This window comes from Diceros bicornis, chromosome 30 (genome assembly GCF_020826845.1).
Source record: "Diceros bicornis minor isolate mBicDic1 chromosome 30, mDicBic1.mat.cur, whole genome shotgun sequence".
Taxonomy (NCBI): Eukaryota; Metazoa; Chordata; class Mammalia; order Perissodactyla; family Rhinocerotidae; genus Diceros; species Diceros bicornis.
Genome location: NC_080769.1, coordinates 8143929 through 8160876, shown reverse-complemented (window position 1 = coordinate 8160876; position 16948 = coordinate 8143929). Strand labels below are relative to the sequence as shown.

General features: G+C 47.9%; 1 protein-coding gene across 2 annotated transcripts; it reads left to right on the top strand.

The window, feature by feature from the left end:
* Window positions 1-492: 492 nt before the first annotated feature.
* TSPAN16 (tetraspanin 16) lies at window positions 493-16439 on the top strand. 2 transcript variants are annotated; one of them, XM_058525658.1, is made up of 7 exons: window positions 493-561; window positions 2661-2858; window positions 4944-5018; window positions 6672-6779; window positions 9335-9487; window positions 11412-11495; window positions 16262-16439. In XM_058525658.1, exons 1-7 carry the CDS (start codon window positions 493-495, stop codon window positions 16307-16309), a joined length of 735 nt encoding a protein of 244 aa, XP_058381641.1. In that variant the 3' UTR covers window positions 16310-16439. The 2 variants fall into 2 exon arrangements, with proteins under 2 accessions (XP_058381641.1, XP_058381642.1); XM_058525659.1 differs by lacking the exon at window positions 4944-5018.
* Window positions 16440-16948: the final 509 nt, after the last annotated feature.

The following is a 16948-nucleotide window of genomic DNA, read 5'->3' as shown; positions in this document are numbered from 1 at the left end:
GCTCCATAGAGCCTCTTGATTCATTCACTGCACACCAGTTGCTTGAACACCTACTCACAGACGTAAATAGGACAGCCCAGGCCCCTGCCCCCTTGAGCCCCCAGTCTAGCAGGGGCATCAACCACATGAGTGGTCAGTTCCGAGCACTGTGCCCACAGGGTCCGGGTCGCATCTGGAGGGTCCCGGGGCAGCCTTTCCTCCACCCCTGCTGGGTCCTCTTTGCCAGATGAGGATCCAGCAGAGGGCAGTTTGGGGCACCTGCTTCCCTGGCACCGTGAGCCTTGCTCCAACATCCGATTGTGATGTGACAAAGGCTGATGACTGAGGAGGGGCAGCCCCTGGCCCCCCTCCCCGGCAGAAGATCAGGCAGCCAGGAGAGAGAGGGGCAGAGCAAATCAGCTTTGGTGCCCCCACCCCAGACCTCTACCATCTTGGGAAACAGTAGCCAGAAGATGCCGACTTAAATGTTTAAGTCACCCCCGTCTGGCCGACATGGCTGAAATGCACACTCCGTATGCTTCCTTGAAGAAGCTGTTATCTTTCCTCAATGGCATCACGGCTGTAAGTGTGTCACAACCCAGGCCCTGGGGCTTCGCAGCCCTTCCTGCACGGCTGGCTCCCTCGAAGACAGAAATAAGTTGATCCAAATTCCTGGCATCCGGATCTGTGGTCCCCAGGGAAGCAGGAGGGATGTAGGGCAGACAGACGAGGAGCAGGCGCAGCCTCCATCGACCCAGAGCTGGTGAAATCGAGCCAGAGGAGTGTGGTCTGGGAGACCCCAGGGGTCAGTGGCGGAAGAGCTTGGCTCTAAATCAAATCCTGCAGAAAACTAGGTTGTCTGGGGAAAGACAGGAGGGAGTGGTTATTTTCTCGGTCCTTTAAATTTTTCAAAACGTTTTTTTCTTACTACAAAAGTAACCTGAAATGTTCATTGTTGAAGAAGGAATTGTTTTTACAGTAGAACAGTATAAGGAAGGGCTGCCAGGAAACAGAAGGATATTAAGTATCCCTCCTCCCCCCTCATCTGGTTACCTGTATTGTAACATTTTGATGGGACTTAAATGAGACAGGGCATTTAAACGGCTTATACCTGTCATGGGCACATTGCTCAATAAATCTCATCATCATGATTGTATCCTTCCAGACTTTCTATCTATCTTTTAAAAACAGCAACACAAACATGGGGCATGCTATTGCTTGACAATCCACTTTTTCTTCCCTTTTAAAAAAATTTAGCTTTTTCCCCCTGTTGAACAGATTTTATTTTTTTAGAGCAGTTTCAAGTTCACGGCAAAATTGAGCGAAGGTGCATTCGAGATTCCCCATATACCGCCTGCCCCCGTACATGCATAGCCCCCCCACCATGATCAACATGCCCCACCGGAGTGGTACATTTGTTACAATTAAGGCACCTACATTGACACATCATTATCACTCAAAGTCCAAAGTTTACATTAGGGTTTCCTCTTGGTGTACCTTCTATGGCTTTTCACAAACGTCCCTACCATTTTAGCATCATATGGAATAGCTGCAGTGCTCTAAAAATCCCGTGTTCTGCCTTTTCATTTCTCCTTTCCCGCTAACCCCTGGCAACCACTGATCTTTCTACTGTCTGCATAGTTTTGCCTTTTCCAGAATGTCACACTCCTGGAATCACACACAATGTAGCCTTTTCAGACTGGCTTCTTTCATCCAGCAGGATGCCTGTAAGTTTCCTCCATGTCTTTTTACGGCTTGATAGCTCATTTCCTTTTAACGCTGACTAATATTCCGTTGTCTGGATGGACCACAGTTTATCCCTTCACCTGCTGAAGGCCATCTTGGTTTCTTCCAAGTTTTGGCAATTGTGAATACAGCTGCTGGAAACATCCACGTGCAGGTTTTTGTGTGGACATAAGTTTTCATCTCTGTTGGGTGAATACCAAGGAGCCTGGCTGCCAACAATCCACTTTGTAAAAAACTTATTAAGACATTAAAAACATCTTTCCATATCAATAAACGTTCTCCTACAATAGGGGTCAGCAGACTACAGCCTTGTAACTAGATAAAATTTATTTGTAAATAAAATAAATTTGTTTATGGATTGTGTATGGCTGATTTTGAGCTACACTGGCAAAGCTGAGTTGTTTCAACAGAGACCTATGGCTTGCAAAGCTCGCAATATCTGGGGCTTTTCAGAAAAAAAATTGCCAACCCTGTCCTATAGCATCATTTAAAGTAACTGCCTAGGGTCCCATTGCATGGCTGTACCATGATTTACCTACCGACTCTGTATTATTGATTGTTCCAGTTATGTTTTATGTTTAGTCCTTAACAAACATCCCTGAGCATCCTGGTACTGAGGCACATACGTGACTATTTTCCTTAGTCTGAGTATCTAGAAATGGAATTTCTAGGTAAAGATTTTTACCATAAAACGTTTAAGGTTTTAAATATATTCGAATTGCAAAGTGTCCTCCTCCACTCCCCCCAAAAAACTCTGTTTCTGGCTGCCACGTATGAGAATGTTTCTCCACATCCTCGCTCACACTGGGTATTATCATTTTTAAGTGTTTTTGCTGATTTTATTGACCTTTGCTCCTCCTCCCTCCTCCCCCAGGAGAGTTCTATTTGTATGCAGCTAACAGCCTGCTTTTCTCTGTCTGATTTCTGTTCTAAAGATGTCTGGTGTGGTCCTCATTGGCCTGGGCATCTATGTCATGTTCAGAGGGGCTGCCCTGACGAGGGTCCTCGGGCTGTGCTCTGCATACCTGCATCACGTCAGCTACCTGTGTCTGGTGATGGGCTGCATCACGGTCCTGCTCGGCTTTGCTGGGTGGTACGGGGCCACCAAAGAAAGCAGAGGCACTCTCCTGTTCGTAAGTCAGATCTGCACACAGACCCCAAAACTTCCCCCTCCTGTATGAATCCTTCATTGCACAGGCTGCAACCCCCTTCCATCAGCATCCACTGTTTTACAATGTTTTTGGTGTTTCATTTGATGGAGTCAGATGTATCCATCTTTCTCTTTAGGATCTGTCTCATTTAGAACTCTTCCCCTACCCAGAGTCATAAATTACACTCTCCTAGGTTTTCTTCCCGTAATTTTAAGTCTTGCTTTCTTTCTCATTGTTAGCTCTTTAGCTCTCAGGAGTTTGATTGTGTGTGTGTGGTGTGAGGTAGGGGTCTGATTTTATTTATTTTTTCCCAGCTGGGTGACATACTGTCCCCCTTACTGAGTGGCCCATCCAGTCCTCCTCTGTCTACACTCCATGGTCTACACTCTTTCCATTGTGCTTGGGTCTGTTCTGGGCACGCCGCTCTGTTCCATCAACCCATGTGTACCTCCTCCACTAACACAACACCTTTGTAACCGCCTTGCATGCACAAAGACATCTTCAAGTACATGGGGTATGGAAGTTTCCAGCACTGTGCAGACAGCATGTCACAGATTTTATATGTCTTACTCATTTTCATATCCAGCCTCGTTTAAACATCTTCCCAGAATCCAGCTCCTAGCTTCCACACTTCCCTTAGAATCTTGTCTAAGCATATTATCCCACCTTGGTTTAATCTGTCCCCAGCATCTTCCCTACTCGTCTCCCAGAGCATAGACGACCTCCATTGTTAAAAGCACCCGCCCCACCCTCCTCCTCTCTGAAGCTCTATCATCTCTTGTTTTCCTTCTTAATTACTCTGTTCAGCAAATATTTCTTGGACAGGTCCCGACCCTGCAGTATTTCATTTATCTTCGGTATGATGTGGACACTATTTTATCCAGAGTTTAACCTGGAGGAATCAGAGTCCTCTCTCTCACACCCCATGTCCAACCCATCAGCAAATCCGATCAGCTTTACCCTCAGCATCTGTCTCTTGATCTCTTGAGCCTCTGAGATCTCACTCAGAAAAGCAAAGTCCTTTTGATGGCGGTGGGAGCCCCGGAGTGTTCTGAGCAGAGGGACATGCCCTGACTCAGGGGTTCACTGGCGCCCTCTGGCGGCGGTGGGGCAACAGACTGTGGAGGGGCGTGGGCAGAGGGACTGTGCTGGTCCTGGTGGGACCCGGTGGGGCCATCCATGGAGGGGTGAGAAGTGGGCAGATTTGGGCTAGATTCTGAAGGTGGAGCCGACAGGACTTGCTGACGCCTGGATCTCCGTCCTCTGGCCGCCTGAGTCACCCAGAGGCCGGGAGATAGTAATATTATTAATCTTCACAATCTGCTACGTGAGCCACTCTCGTCTGGGGCCCCACAACTGCTAAGCCCTGAACTCATGTTTGCCCTTGCCGGCTGTGGGGACAGCCCTGGTGTGTATCCACTGTGCTTTCCTGCCTCTGGGTGTAAAGGTAAGATAAGCCTGGCCATTGGCTAATCTAGTGACTCAAGGCCTGAATGATCAAATCGATTTTAATAACCATAATCATAATCGGCATAGATGGAAATAGATGGAAGGGAGCCAGGAGCTGACCTTACTTTGCCTCCAGAAGCTCCAGAGAACCCACTGAGACCCCTGAGCTCGTCCCATGCCCATGTTGTACAGATGGGGAAACTGAGGCCGGGGATGGGCCCTCAGTCTGTCACCTCTCCCCGCATTTGGGGGTCTGACGTTCTTGGTCTGCTTCTCCTCCCCACCGTCCCTCCCGCCTCTCCACCGGCCCCTGCTGTCTGCACACACAGCCTTTACCTCACCAGGAGGTCCCACTTAGGCCTCCTGGACCCCCGGAAAGCGGTGGGCGTGAAATGGGCGCCTAGCGAGTGGCTCCTAAGAATACCGCCCTGCCGGCATCCTGGACCACCTGCAGGAAGGCAAGGCAGGAAAGAAATGCCTCCAGCCCGGGCGTGAGTTCTTTCCAACTGGAGAGGCCACGTGGCCTGGGAGTGGAGTGGGGGGAGAGGCAGCCCCTCCCCGGCACGGAGGCGGCTGAGCAGGCTCCCAGCCCCCTCCGTCCCCCTCTGTGTCTTCCAGTGTTTCTCGTTCATGGTTATCATCCTCCTCGTGGAAATCACGGCCGCCACAGTGGTCCTGGCCTTCTTACCGATTGTGAGTACAGCGCTGCCTCCCCCAGTCGGCTTTAGAAAGACACAGAATCAGTGAGCGCCCCCCACCCCGGAGCCACCCACGCTCTGCGCATGCTCCTGGAGGTCCAGCGATGGCCCGACCCACCGGTCCCGGGGCCGGAGATCCGGCCTCCGGAGATGGTGTGAAAGCCGAAAACCGCAGCCCTCCCCTCGAAGGTCTCAAGAAACAGGCCGAGTTCATTCCACCACCTCTCTTGCCTTTGGGGTGGGGGGTGGGGAAGACGCAATGGGAAAAGCTGCAAAAGTTATTGGAGTTTTGAAATGTGTTCAAACCAGAGGGCTATTTAGCAAAATGCATGAAAATGACAAAGCGTGGACACTTCGACCCAACCATCCCATCTCTAGGAATTATCCAAGGATTTGCTTGTTCAGGTGCAGAATGACATACATACCAGGATGTGCAAAAGATTGCCGCTAGCCTAGTGACCATCAAAGGCGGGGAGGTTAATTTATAATAATCCACACAAGGGAGTCTGACGCAGGCGGAAAGAAGGAAGGAGGAGACCCTGTATGCAGGAGAGGGTGCATTCTCCAGGACATTGGACTGTCCTCTTCTGTGTCCCCCCCAGAGGCTGACCCTGAGACAAGGGTGGGAAGGCTCGTGGTTTATTTGAGAGAAGATCTCAAGAAACATGCGTAGGGGACAGGGAAGTGAGGCAGGGAGGGGAATGCAGTCCTTAAAAGGTGACTCTGTGGGCAACTGGACTCAGTCGCGCTGGGGGCCGCCTGGGACGCAGTGCAGAACACGCTGCTGTTTCCCCAAGCGAGGGGCGAGGGAGCTGCAGTATTGATCCACCGCCTCCCATCCCTGATGGCTTGAGGGGCCCTCCCAGGGCGCATGCGCCCGAGAGGGCCCGGGAGCTCTGCATCGCTGGCAGTGGGATGCCAGGCCAGGCCAGCGTGCACAGAAAGGACAGCGGCCCCGGGGACACGGCGGGCGGGGCCCCCGGAGCAATTGCTACTCTTGCTACGAACAGCTAGAGGCAGAACAATGAGAGTAGTAGAAAGCAAGAAGAAAAATGCTGAGAATAGACTTCGCTTTGACACACATACAAAGTCTCTTTGGGGACACAGGAAGCAGTAACAGTCATCGCTGTGGAGGGGGAGGAATTGGTTGGCTGGGAGAAAAAGGTGGGAGGGAGACTTCGTGGTGTCCCCCTCTGTGCTTGGTGAATTTTGAACTGTGTGACTATATCACCTCTTTGGAAAAAAATTTTTTGTTTAGACCTTTATTTAAAAAATAGAAACTTAAATTTGCTCCTTTGTGCAGAGAGAGAGATGCTGTTGCTAAAGACGATATTCAAGTCTTTATTGGAGTTACAGCCGAATCGGAGGTGTAGCGGGTGTGTGGGCGATTAGAAAGAGCAAGTGATTCAGACTCGTTTGTGATGGGTGCCACCAGATGTCATGGGCTCCAGACCCACGCTCCCCCCAGGGTCCGTCTCTCGGGGGCGATGGTAGCCTGACTTGTCCCCCTCCAGCGTAGGCCCATGGCTGGGGGCAGGGAACGTGAAGGAAGCAGAAAGGAAACCCACGCCTGCCGGCCCTGTCCCCAAGGAGCCTCACCACGTGGGACACCTGCCTATTTTGTATGCTTTCCTTTTCCGTCTTTGAGGTTCAAGAGGTGGCCTTGGAGCACACCTTCGTGACCCTGAGGAAGAATTATAGAGGTTTCAACGAGCCGGACGACTATTCCATGGAGTGGAACTTGGTCATGGAACAGGTGAGATTCACAATGCTTTTTAATGCAATAGACATGACATAAATCTACCATTTTAACCGTTTGTAAGTGTCCAGTTCAGTGGCATTAAACACATTCAAATTGTTGTGCAGCCATCCCCACCATCCATGTCCAGAGCTTTCTCATCTTTTGAGACTGAAACTCTGTCCCCATTAAACACTGACTCCCCAGCCCCCTCCCCCAGCCCCTGGCCCCCCCATCCTACTCTCTGTCTCTATGGATGTGACTCCTCTAGGGACCTCTGATGAGTGCAGTCACACAGTATTTGTCCTTTTGTGTCTGGCTTCTTTCACTCAGCATAACGTCCTCAAGGTTCATCCACATTGTAACATGTCAGAATTTCCCTCCTTTTTAAGGCTGAATAATATTCTGTTGTATAGAAATGCCATATCTTGCTTATCCATTCTTCCGTCACTGGACACTTGGGTTGCTTCCCCTTTTGGCGACTGTGAATCAGGCTGCTATGAACACGGGTGTGCAAATATCTGTTGTGTCCCTGCTTTATACCCAGAAGTGGAATTGCTGGATCATATGGTAATTCTATGCTTAATTTTTTGTTTTCTTTGAAGAAGATTGGCCCTGAGCTAACATCTGTTGCCAGTCTTCTTCCTTTCTTTTTCTCCCCAAAGCCCCAGTAGATAGTTGTATGTCATAGCTGCACATCCTTCTAGTTGCTGTATGTGGGACGCGGCCTCAGCATGGCTTGACGAGCTGTGCATAGGTCCGCACCCAGGATCCGAACCTGCAAACCCTGGGCCGCCGAAGCAGAGCGTGGGAACTTACCCACTATACCACAGGGCAAGCTCCTCTATGCCTAATTTTTTGAGGAATTTCCATACTGTTTTCCACAGCAGTGGTACCATTTCACATTCCCATCAGCAAAGCACAAAGGTCTCAGTTTCTCTGCATCCTCGTCCACACTTGTTATTTTCTCTGTGTGTGTGTGTGTGTGTGTGTGTGTGTGTGTGTGTGAGGAAGAGTGGTCCTGAGCTAACATCTGTGCCCATCTTCCTCTACTTTGTATGCGGGTCACTGCCACAGCATGGCTGATGAGTGGTGTAGTTCCCCGCCTGGGATCCGAACCCATGAACCTGGGCCACCGAAGCAGACCGTGCTGAACTGAACCACTACGCCATGGGGCTGGCCCCATTTTTCTGGTGTTTTGATAGTAGCCATCCTCCTGGGTGGGAGGTGGTGAGACTTGCATCCTGAATCTTGGTGTTTAAGGAGCAGGACTGCCTCCATGTGTCACCTAAGCTCCTGGGTCAGGTGGTCGAGGAAGGGGTCTGAGGCCCAGGGCGGGTGTGGATGGGAAGAGCCTTTGCCTGTCTCTAGGGGCATTTCACATGCGAGTCTTGGGTCCAGGAACTGCCATGGGGTCGTGATCAGGCTTGGGAAGGGCCCACGATAGTAGTGGATCCCAGATTTGGCTTCTCAAACTTGAGATGGTAGAGACTCTCTCTCCTTCATTCATATGGCCCTCAACTAATCTTTATTGAGCACCTACTGTGTGCCGGCACTGCTCAGGGCTCTGGGCACATGGGAGGGCATAAAACAAAATCCTTGCCCTGTGATGCTGACACTTGAGTGGGGAGACAGACAGGAAACCACTAGGTAAACATTGGTCTCAGGGGTGATAAGTCTATGAAGGAAAACAAGGCAAGGAAAGGTCCTAGAGAGCAAGGGTTTTGTTTGCTCATAAGTGCTATGCGTCACCTATTTTTGCACACAGTGGGATGGCCCTTCCTGGCCTCTTTATAATTGGTTGAGGGGTCCCGTGATGAGTTCTGGCCAGTGAGCTATAAACAGAAGTGAGGTGTGTCACTTCCAGGCCAAATTATTTAATCACCAGTGCACGGCCCTCCAGAGCTCTCTTTCATTTTGCCACCAAAGTGGAACCATCTGGATGGTGGCCACTCCATCCGCCTGAGTCCCTGGGTGATTTTGATAAACTGAGTTGCCCTGCCACGTTGTGATGGGCGTGTGGTGTGAGAGAGAGAGGAACTGCTGAGATGGAGGGGCTGCTTGTTACGCAGCATCGCTTAGCCCAGCCTGACTGATACAGGGGTTGTGGCTAACTTGGAAAGAGGGGTCGGGCAGGCCTTCCTGCGGAGGGACATTTGAACAGAGACCTGAATGAAGTCAGGGAGGGAGCCGTGCAGATATTTGAGGGAATAGCATTCTAAAAAGAGGGAACAGCCTGTCTAAAGGCCCTGAGGCTGGTGCTTGATAAGTGTGTTTGAGGAATAGTGAGGAGACCGGTGTGGCTGGAGCTGAGTGAAAGGGCAAGTGAGGGGAGATGAGGGCCTGGAGGTGACAGGGAACATTGTGCAGGGCCTGTGGGCCCTGGTGAGGAGTTCAGCTTTTACCCCAAGGAAGATGGGAGCCATGGAGGGTTCTGAGCCGTGATGGGGGGGAGTAAGGGAGGCACTTAGCGTAGGCCTGGAATATTGTAGCCATGGTGACCGTGATTTCTATTGTGCTTATTATTTTAATATTTAAAAGGGAGCTTCAAGTGTTTATTCTCCTCTCTGCAGCTGAAGTGCTGTGGAGTGAAGAACCACACGGATTTTTCCGGCTCCTCCTTTGAAATGACGACCGGCCACACTTACCCCAGGAGTTGCTGTAAGTCCATCGGGACGGTGGCCTGCGATGGGCGCAATGCGTCTACAGACATCGTCCACCGGGAGGTAACTCGAGATTTTGTTGGGTCTCACTTAGACAGACCCCAAGGCTGGTGACTTTACAAAAATTGCATATTTGTGTGACCCCAGCAGAGGGGGTCGGGGGAGAGAGAAAGCAGCTCTCATGGGGTGTTCAGCTCATTTCGACCACATAGCCTTGGGAAGTTGTGTTACCATTTCACTTCACAGATGGGGAAACTGAGGCTTGGGGAGGGGACGTGACGGGTTCAAGAGCTGGGATTTGAATCCACTTTGGCCTGAGTCCATTGTCTGGGCCACACCGCCTGCCGTACTCTTGAACTTCAGCAATAATGATGACACTTGATCATCCTAACAATAGTGACGGCAGCCACTCGACCGGCCACTCGCTTTGTGGGTTCAATCCCCATCGTACCCCTCAAGGTGGGGACTGCTCTTCTCCCATTTTCCAGATGAGGAGACTGAGGCACAGAGAGGTTCCCTTCCAACCCCAGCCCAGCTTCCCCATGACTTCTGCTGTGGTGAGTGACCACAAGGGTCTTCCCTGAGGGAAGAAGTAGGAACCATTCATTAATTCATCCATTCACACAGAACGGCTCCTACTGGGAGCCAGACCCTATGAATTGGCTGGGTTGAGTCCAAGGCCAGGGCCTCAGAGATGGACATAGGGGCCACACACTGGCCCAATGTGCCCTGTACAACCTGCCTGTCACCTCCTCACCTCGTCTCCTCCCACTCATTCCACTCCAGCCACACTGGCCTCCTCGCTGACATGCAAACACACCAGACATATGCTGCCTCAGGGCCTTTGCACAGGCTGTTCCCTCTGCCTGGAACGCTGTTCCCCCAAATGTCGTCCTACCTCATCTCTTTCAAATCTGTGCTCAGTTGTCACTTCCTCGGTGAGGCTGTTCCTAATCTCCTCTCTATAAGAGGACCCCCCTGCCCCGACTCACCATCACGCTTCATCTCCTCTCCCTGCTTCAGTGTCTGCTCAGTGCCTGATCACCACCTGACAATGGTATTGCCGTCCTTGCTCATTACCTCTTTTCCCCACTCAAATATCGGTCCCACCAAGGCAGAAATTTCATCTGTTTTGTACCTTGTTGGGTTCCCAGTGCCCAGTTCAGTGCCCAGCACACAACTGGCACTTAATAAATGCCTATTGAGTGAAGGGGGGGCACTGAACTGTGTCAACAGCAAGCTCAAGGCAGCCCACGCTTCCAGAAACAAGAAGTGCCAGGGGCCTAGAGGGAGGAGCATCTCAGTGACTGCAGAAAGGGGAATGGAGGTCCCATCCTCTGCAGGTGGCTGCCCCGCCTACCCACTATGTCTGGTCTCTTAATCTCTCTGAGCTTTAGTTTCTTCACCTATAAAACAGAGAAAAGAATAGTACCCACCTCATGGGGATGTAGTGAGAACTGAGTGAGAAAATACTTGTAAAGGCTGAGAAGGCACTTTCATATATAAAGAGCACTCAGAAATAACTAACAGTTACTGAATACTGACTGTGTGTCAGGCCACTGCTGTGTACTTCATGAGATTCTTTCTTTTAATCCTCACAAAAGTCTTGTGAGGCAGATCCACTTGGTCCCATTTACAGTTGGGGAAACTGAGGCACAGAGAAGTGTAGTGACTCCTCCAAGGTCACACAGCTAGCAATAATTTGGGACATCTGGTCATACTCTTAATCACCACAGTTGGGTGTCAGCACAGATGGATGCAGGGGGTGAGTGGTATGTTCTGGAGTGAGGGGCAATGAGGATACCAGGGGAGATGCTGGGGTGGGGGGCAGTCAAGTGAGAAGGAACCAAGCTCCTTGTGTCTTTGTCCTCTTCTCCTGCCTGAATCCGAGAGGAATTTGGGTGGCCCACTGGGTGGGCATTGACGGGGACTTGGAGTTCATGAGCCCCTCACCCCGCCCCGCCTGCTTTGATGTTTGTATCCTCAGGGCTGTTTCCCTAAGCTCCTGAAAATAACCAAGACTCAGAGCTTCAACCTGAGTGGGGGCTCGCTGGGGGCAGCAGTGATCCAGGTAAGGAGCAGCCCCTCCGGGACACACCGAGCTCTTTTATTGAGCACCTACTGTTTGCAAAGCACTGTCCTGGGGACACAGCAATGACAAAAAACTAAATCCCTGCCATGGTGGAGCTGACATTGAAGTAGGGGGATGGCTGATCATTTCAGTTAAAGATTTCTGCTGGGAAGGAAGTAAAACTTGGTGATGGGATAGGGAAGGGAATCAAGGATGGCCTCCCTGAGGAGGTGACATTTGGCCAGTGATCTGAGGAGGTGAGGGAAAGCCATGTGTGTATATGGGAGAAGGTAGAGGGAAGAGCTTGTGCAAAGGCCCTGAGGCAGCAATAAGCTTGGCTTATTCAAGGACCAGCAGGGACGCCCTCGTGGCTGGAGCAGGGTGAGTGAGGAGGGCGGGAGAGGGAGATGAGGGCAGGGAGCTGATGGGGTAGACCATGTAAGGCCTTGTGGGCAGCAGAGAGGGGTTTGGCTTTTATTATGAACATGTTGGAAAGCCATCTGAAGGGTTTTAACATTCACTTTTGCACTCCACAAACTTTATTGAGCACCTACTGTGTCCAGGCACTGTTGTAGGCACTGGAGATACAGCAATGAGCCAAACAGACAAAAATCCTTGCCCTCATGGGGCTCACATTTCAAATCAGCAGGGAAAGACAAGAAATATGATTTTTAAATTGGGAAATATATTACATGATAGTGATACGTGTTAAGGAAAACGATACAGCTGGGAAGAGGAGAGGTGAGGTCATTTTAAGCAGGGTGATTAATTAATGTGATCATTAATAGTTCACCTAGAAAGGAGGGAAGGCATGAGGGCTCTGGGGGCCTCAGACCTGATTCAGATGAGGAGCAACTTAATCTAGGGATATGCCCTCTCCTTCCAGCAGTCAAGTCTGGCCTTCACCTACCTGGTAGGAGGCCTGGGTGGGCAAGTGCTGGGGCTCTGAACCCCAGTCCTAGTTATGTCCCTCACTAGTTCTCTGACTGAGAGTCAGGACCATGGCCTCCGTCATTTGTAAAGTGGGCTGCCCAATTGTTGAGAGTCATTCGTGAGGTGGAATACATCAGAGGCTTTGCACAATGCTCTGATTCTGGGAAATCAGCAAGCATGAACTGATTCTGGGAAATTATTGTCTCAACTCTAGGGATGTCCCGATTGTCATCAACTCAAGGCAAGGATCACAGGGAGGCAGTGGCAGAAAGGTGATGAGCTCTCTATGCACCACTAGAGATGCTCAAAGGCCACTCACCATGGAAACACTATGTACAGGAGCTATTCTCAACCCTGAGCCCTGTCCAAGGAGGAATCTTTGCTCAGAGCCCAGCCCAGATAGGCCCCAGGGAGAAAAGAATCAACCAATAAGCCAGGGCAGTAAATGGAAGTTCTTTTCGATTAAATTGGCCCTGTTTCTCACACTACCTAGATTGTAAAAATAGAATGAAAGATGATTCGTGATAGGCAGAATGGATGAAGCAATAAATATTGGCAGAATCTTGCTCAACTTTCAAAAGTCAGGTTTCCCTTTTGAAAAAAGAAAACTCTCGTCCCAACCACTAGGCGTTAGTGGCTGCATGCAACAGAGACTTTACAGAATTAGTCTCAGAGAGTCACTAGACAAGCAAACAGCAGCAGCAACAACCACAAACAGCAACACAAAAACCTTGGGGAGAAGGAGAGAGTGATTTTCAAAGGTACCGCATTATATTATTTAAAATGTCCAGTTTTCAACAAAAAATTATGAGACAGGCAAAGAAACAAGAAAATGTGGCCAATACACAGGGAAAAAAATCAGTCAATAGAAACTGTCCTTAGGAAGCCCAGATGTTGGATTTACTAGACAAATACTTTATTTTTTTTATTTTTTTTTAATTTTATTTATTTATTTTCCCCCCAAAGCCCCAGTAGATAGTTGTATGGCATAGCTGCGCATCCTTCTAGTTGCTCTATGTGGGATGCGACCTCAGCATGGCCAGAGAAGCAGTGTGTTGGTGCGCGCCCGGGATCCAAACCTGGGCTGCCAGCAGCGGAGCACGTGCACTTAACTGCTAAGCCATGGGGCCGGCCCAAGACAAATACTTTAAATTAGCTTTTATAAATATGTTCAAGGAACTAAAGGAGACTGTGTCTAAAGAACTAAAGGAAAGAATGATAATGATGTTTTATCAAATAGAGAAGATCAATAGAGACAGAAATGACTTTTTTAAAAGAAGCAAATAGAAATTTCTGGAGTTGAAAGGTACAAAAATTGAAATGGAAAATTCAGGAGATTGGTTCAACAGCTGATTTGAATTGGCAGAAGAAAGAATCAGTGAACTTGAAGATGGTCTGTTGAGATTATCCAGTGAAGGAACAGGAAGAAAACAGAATGAAGAAAATGAACCGAGCCTTGGAGACCCATGGGACACAATCAAGCATACAAACATACACACAATGGCAGTCCAGGACAAGAAGAGAGACAGAAAAAGGCAGAAAGAATATTTGAAGAAATAATGGCCAAAGTCTTTCCAAATTTGATGAAAATCATGGATCTACACATCCAAGAAGCTCAATGAATTTCAGGTAGGATAAACCAAAAAGACATAGTATAATCAAACTGTAAAAAGAAAAAGACTCTTGAAAGCAAAACTTATGGAATGCAGCTAAAGCAGTGCTCAGAGGGAAATTTATAGCTGTAAAATGCCTATATTTAAAAAGAAATAAAGGTCTCAAATAAATAACCTAACACTCATCTTATAAAACTAGACAAAGAAGAGAAAACTAAACCTAAAGCAAGCAAAAGGAAGAAAATAATAAAGATTAGAGTGGAAGTAAGTGAAATAGAGAAAATCAATGAAACCAAACTTTGGTTCTTTGAAAAGATCAACAAAATGACAAAACTTAACTAGACTGAAAAGAAAAAATAGAGAAGATTCAAATTACTGAAATCAGGAGTGAAAGAGGGGACATCACTACTGGCTTTATTAAAAAAAAAACTATAATAGAATACTGTGAATAATTGTATGCCAACAAATTAGATAATCTAGATGAAACAGATAAATTCCTAGAAAGACATAAACTACCAAAATTGACTCAAGAAGAAATGTAAAATCTGAATAGACCTATAAAAAATAAAGAAATTAAATTAGTAACCAAAAAACTTCCCACAAAGAAAAGATCAGGCCCAGATGGCCTCACTGGTGGATACTACCAAATATTTAAAGAAGAATTAACATTTTTTTTTCAAAAACTCTTCCAAAAAATGGAAAAGGAAGCAATAACTCCCAACTTATTCTATGAAGCCATTGCAAGATGTCACAAGAAAAGAAAACTACAGATCAATAACTCCTGTAGATATAGATGCAAAAAGGCTCAACAACATATTAGCAAACTGAATCCAGCAACATATAGAAAGGATTATACACCATGACCAAGTGGGATGATTCCCAGGAATGCAAGGCTGGTTCAACATAAGAATATCAATCAATGCAATACACCATATTAACAGAATAAAGGAGAAAATCACATGGTCATCTCCATAGATGCAGAAAAAATACGACAAAATCCATACCATTTCATGATAAAAACACTCAACAATCCAGGAATAGAAAATCACATGATCATCTCAGTAGATGTAGAAAAACCATTTGACAAAATCTACACCATTTCATGATAAAAACACTCAATCCAGGAATAGAAGGGAACGTCCTCAACCTGATAAAGGACATCAATGAAAAATCCGTAGCTAACATCATACTTGATGGTGAAAGACTGAATGTTTTCCCACTAAAATTAGGAACAATACGAGGACATTCGCTCTCGCCGTTCTATTGAACATTGTACTGGAGATTCTAACCAGGACAATTGGGCAAGAAAAAGAAACAAAAGGCATCCATATTGGAAAGGAAGAAGGAAAACTATCTCTGTTCACAGATGACTCGCTCTTGTATATAGGAATCCTAAAGAATACACACACACACCCCTTAGATCACCACCAGCTGAAATGTAGATGATTCTCATTAGTCTGATTTGTGTTTTTGAAACGGAATTTTTTTCATTGTACACATTTATAATATTGAATATGTATTTGCAAACCATACCACACCCTCTTCCCCAAGGAGGTCATAACAGTCAGGATCCCAGCAGGAAACAGAATTCAGCCCCCAGATGGTCCTTTTAAGAAGCTTTCAGGGGCCTCCTTGCAGAGGCATGTGCAGGATGAAGGAAAATGAGGGATGTTGAGGCGCTCAGGGGCTACCAACGTGGGGACCTTTTACTTCTAGGCCTGAAGAGGTGGGGACAGCATGAGCCAAGGAGGTGGGGCCCTCTGCTCACAGCTGGAGTCATGGAGAGCTCAGGACGGGCAGAAGAGAGGGAGGGATCGAGGAAGAAATACTCCAACCTTTCCTCCAGCCCGCCCATCTCCTGCTGGTGCTTCCTATTGGCCAAACCTAACAGGAAGTGAGGGAGCAGGGGATTCTGGGAAATGTAGTTTGCAGGACCTGCGGGAGAGCAGAAGAGAATGGAGATAGGATCTAGGGGAAAGAAAGAGAGAATGACTGATGTGCATCATGAAAGGCCGCCGCCACCTTCTACCCACAGCTGAGATTGATTGTGTTAACAGGTCCAAATTATCTCCCACTTGGCTCTGAAGGACGTTCCGCCATCTTTAAATCCCTGCCTCTTACCTTTCTGGAACATGATGCTCCCCCATCCATGTAACTGATTTGATTTGGGTTTGGAGATCTCTCAAGTTGGTTCAGTGTTTCTTTCTTCTCCCATTCCAGCTGCCAGGAATTCTTGCCACCTTGCTGCTGTTCGTCAAGCTGGGCTGACAGACCCAGGGAGGACAGAACACCAGGACCCACCTGGCTGCTGGAGAAGCGGTCTCATTTTTATTCCTCTGTGGCACTCACTGCTTCTGGAAGGGAGATTGATAATAAAAGATTCTGGGAACCTCTGTCATCCTGGCTCCTTCTCCTTCGTTTTATTTTCCATACCAGCTGGCAATGATTTTAGTTCTAAGTACCCGAATGGGAGGACACAGCCTTCCTTCTCCTGCAGCTTTCTTGTTTTATAAATTATTTTGTGAAAAAAATCTTCAATGTTCACATAAGCCAAGAGAACTCATCCAAAGAAACCCCCACATACTCGTCACCCAGGTTCAACAATCACCAAGAGCGTGACATATTTGTTTCATTATCCCTTTTTTCCCCTTGATGAAGTATTTTAAAACAAATCCCAGACAATGTCATTTTCCCCCTTCAGACTTCAGCACACATCTCTAAAAATGTATATATTTGCATTTTTATTTATTTGCATATTATATTTTGCAACCATAATGCCATTATCACACTTGAATGAATGTTTGTGTCTCCTCAAAATGCATATGTTGAAACCTAACCCCCAAGGTGATGGTGTGAGGAGGTGGCGCCTTTGGGAGGTGATTAGATCATGAAGTTGGAGCCCTCCTG